The sequence below is a fragment of the Apaloderma vittatum genome, unplaced genomic scaffold, assembly GCF_000703405.1.
Source record: "Apaloderma vittatum isolate BGI_N311 unplaced genomic scaffold, ASM70340v1 scaffold10868, whole genome shotgun sequence".
In the NCBI taxonomy this organism is placed as follows: domain Eukaryota; kingdom Metazoa; phylum Chordata; class Aves; order Trogoniformes; family Trogonidae; genus Apaloderma; species Apaloderma vittatum.
This window is the reverse complement of record NW_009729081.1, coordinates 2,030-5,507: the sequence shown is the minus strand read 5'-3', so window position 1 is coordinate 5,507 and position 3,478 is coordinate 2,030. Positions and strand designations below refer to the sequence as shown.

Genomic DNA, 3,478 nt, shown 5'->3' with positions numbered 1-3,478 from the left:
CTGAATCATTTGCTGAAAGCTTACCGTCAAGACCTATTGAAGAATTACAGTATGTATCAGATTATATCAGTATGGAGTGGTTTTAAGTACAATGTGTTGTTGTTGCTGTATATTATAATTTTCTATGCAAACCAGACTTTGACCAGTTCAGTTTTGGGTTAGTAGGACTTTTTTTCTGACCTTTCAATAACTTCAGCTTGCTTACCTGCCAGATTTTATTTCTGATACTTTTTTTTTTCCCTGCTATTCAGCCGATACGGATTTTTCTCCTATTTACGAGAGTTATTTGATGCTCCTCATCCTGTAATGAGTTATCTTTGCTCCCAGTACTGTGTTCATGATGTCCCTGTGGGAACAGAGAAGACCAGAAACATGATTGAAAGGGTGAGATATCCTAAATAGCATAATTACACCTGTGTTCTAAAGTTGTATTTCAGAAATTCTTTGGCAAGCTAGTGTGGAGAAAGCAAAAAAATTGCTTTATGCTTTTTTTTTTGCCTTTAGAAGTGAGAGCAGTTTATTATACACAAACATATTGCAAGACATTGTAACAAATCCAGTAAGTTTAATTATGTCTTTCACCTACATACTGTTCCATGTCAGTTATATGAAGTTGTTTTATTATAAGAACTTCTACTATAAGTGCCTGAGATACTCTGGGCAAAATTTTAATCAAACAGTTAGTAATGGATAAAAATGCTTACTTGTTGTGTTTAAAGTAACAGTTAGAAGCTGCTTTTTTAAAAATACATTCAGATGTTCAGTTTATGGCAATTAAGATGTTTAGTTTATGGCAGTTCTGCCCAGTCAAAATTAATGTGATGAATCGTACATAAAGCTTTTGGTTTCTTTGAAATAGAGCTCCCACTGGGAGTAATCTCCGTGTCTTAGTTGTTCATGAATTCTTGAAAGCTCATCATTGCTGGATTATGGTGGGTAACACACATGAGAGTTTCTAGCTTAAATCAATCCTTGTTCACTTCTTTGTCTATGCTGGGCATCTGTTTTCTGTCTTGTACAGAAAGTGAACTTTTCTATTCAGAAGACTACTTTGGGCTCTGCTGAGAACAGTAGGAGTTCCTTTTTTGAGAAACTCAGGAAACAGGCTCTGCAAATAGAGAATAATTCCTGGTTTATTGCAATAGCTGTTTCTCGTTCATATCGCCTATATTTCTGAGGTTCTAAAAATGAGTAAAGAAGAGGTAGCTGTAGATAAAAAGCTTTTCTCTTAATTTTTTTCTTAGCATTTTTGTCTTTAAACTGCAATTCAATTCTTCCACCACGTTTTGTTTATCACCTAATGAAGCACATTACCTGTATAGGTGGGTTTTTGAGTTACACTTTGTAGATTAATCAAAATTACTCCTTAGACACTCCCACCTTTCCAGAGGGCAAGTGAAAATCACTCGTCTCAGGGCAAAGATGAATGTGTTGCACTGGTGTTTTCTAAGTTCAGTTGGGTAAAGTTGTTTGTTTGTTCTTTTTATTTGTAATTGAGCAGTGCATTCTTTGCAACATTCTGTTTGACACATGCCAGAGAAAACTTTAGTTTAAAAGGAGACCTGTTTTGTAGAGCGGAATATGTGGAAAAAGGACTAGGATGGAAATGCTGTCAGCTGCAATCCGAGCTGTAAAGCAATGTAAACACAGTTTTCAGTATCCAGGAACTGAATCAACAGAATATTGGTGGTCCTTTGTATAAAAACTGAAAAGATCTTGAGTCAAATTTATGTTGTCTTACGGAGGCTGTTCCTGGTTTACTGGACACTTTATATCCTTTTAAGTACTGCACCACCCTGTGTTGTGGTAAATCTTTGGTTAGTTATGATATTCTTTTTGACAGAAGTAATTTAAAAGTAGTAACTCCTGTTTTTCATACAGAGTCATGGAATGTTAGGGCTTAGAAGGGACCTCGAAAAATAATCTAGTTCAAGCTCCCTGCCAAAGCAGGTTTTGAATGTCTCCAGAAAAGGAGACTCCACAACCACTTCAGGCAGCCTGTTCAGTGCTCTGTTTTTGTGGGTTTTTTCTACAGATACTTTGGCTTCACTGTTATTCATGCATCACAGCTCACCTTATGGTTTCATCAGTTAAGTACTTTTGGTTCTTTGGTACGCTTAACCGTGTTTGCATGTAATGCATCTAGAACAAGTACAATAATTTTTCATGATGCAGCACAAATATTAAGAGATTTTTCTAGTGTCTATCTGTAATATCAGAATAATTAGAACCTGTGTAATCGGGTATGGTAACATACGCTGTTTGACAGTATTTTAGCGGTTCTTTGCTGACCGATCTGAATTATAATGACATGTAGGATCACTTTTTTGCAAAGGCTTGTTAACAAGTCAGAGTTTTGCATAAGCCGATGTTCTTTACAGTGGATTTTAGCTACTTTATTCCCTGTTCTGAAAAGCACTGCCTAAAGTAACGCTTTTGTCAGATTAATTTTTTTTTGTGTCTTTAGGTCATAAAAGAAACCAGACATAGGCAAATATATACAGCAGAAGAAAAATACAGTTTTAAATTATCTGCTTATACAAACCTACGCTTCTCTACTAACACGCCCCTCAGAGCGGCACAGTTTCTCACTAGTTCAGTGGATACAGATGAAAGAAAACAGCTGGAAAACCAGCAACAGGTAGGAGTTTATTTCTGTGCTGTATATATTGTGAACTGCTACCCATTTTATCATGCATTAAGCAAAACGTACTTGTCTATGTTAAGATGCTGTAGTTTTAATAAGAATGTTACTAGTGTGTATTATTTTATTTCAGGACATCGGTAATACATTAAAGTCATTGGATACACATTTGAATACGTTGTTTGAGAGACAGAAAGATCTGGAACGCAGAGATAATAAGCTCAGACAACAGAAGAAGGAGCTTTTAGAGAGAGGCAACAGGAGAAGACAGTTGGAATCAAAAATTGATGTGAAGTATGATAGGTAGGAGACAAACCGTATTATTTATGAAATGAACAATTTTAATAACAAAGGTATTTTGTCTTCCTCTTACTGCAGTATGCGTTTTTTTCCCCGACAAAGTAACCAGCAGTTGATTTTATAATCTCCATTTTGAGCTTCAAGTTGAGCTTGTAATCTCCATTTTGAAACACCTTCTTTGTCTTGATTGAGACAGTATGTGAGAAACCGTGTAACAGTGTTCCTGTAATAAAACCATAAGATTCCAGTGAGAGATCGTTGGCGCTCATTTACTCAAATATTTCCATAGTCTTCTGTCTTGGTAGCACATATCTGGATAAGATCATAACATATGTAAATGGTACTAAGTAAGAATTTCAAGGATCAAATTGGACCTTGATTGTCCACACTGTTCGTCTCAACATATTTTCTGATTTTGTGAGCCTTGGCAATTAGTTCTTCTGTTAGTGCTTTGTCATAAGGGAGAATCTAGGTGTGACTCACGAGGTATTTCACTTAAGCTCACGCTCCAAGAAGGCAGTGTGGACAAGATTT

At 36.0% G+C, this 3,478-nt stretch overlaps 1 protein-coding gene across 1 annotated transcript in view; it reads left to right on the top strand.

Annotated features, from left to right (window-relative positions):
• The window catches only part of SMC5 (structural maintenance of chromosomes 5), a gene marked incomplete at both ends in the record, with an annotated part of 31,600 nt that extends 28,653 nt beyond the window's left edge, over nt 1–2,947 (top strand). Inside the window, 4 exons of the mRNA XM_009874319.1 lie at nt 1–49; nt 252–384; nt 2,468–2,641; nt 2,778–2,947. The exon at nt 1–49 is cut by the window's left edge and continues 61 nt beyond it. Coding sequence (XP_009872621.1) covers nt 1–49; nt 252–384; nt 2,468–2,641; nt 2,778–2,947 — 526 coding nt within the window. The remainder of the gene's footprint in view (nt 50–251; nt 385–2,467; nt 2,642–2,777) is intronic.
• Between the last annotated feature and the right edge of the window lie 531 nt (nt 2,948–3,478).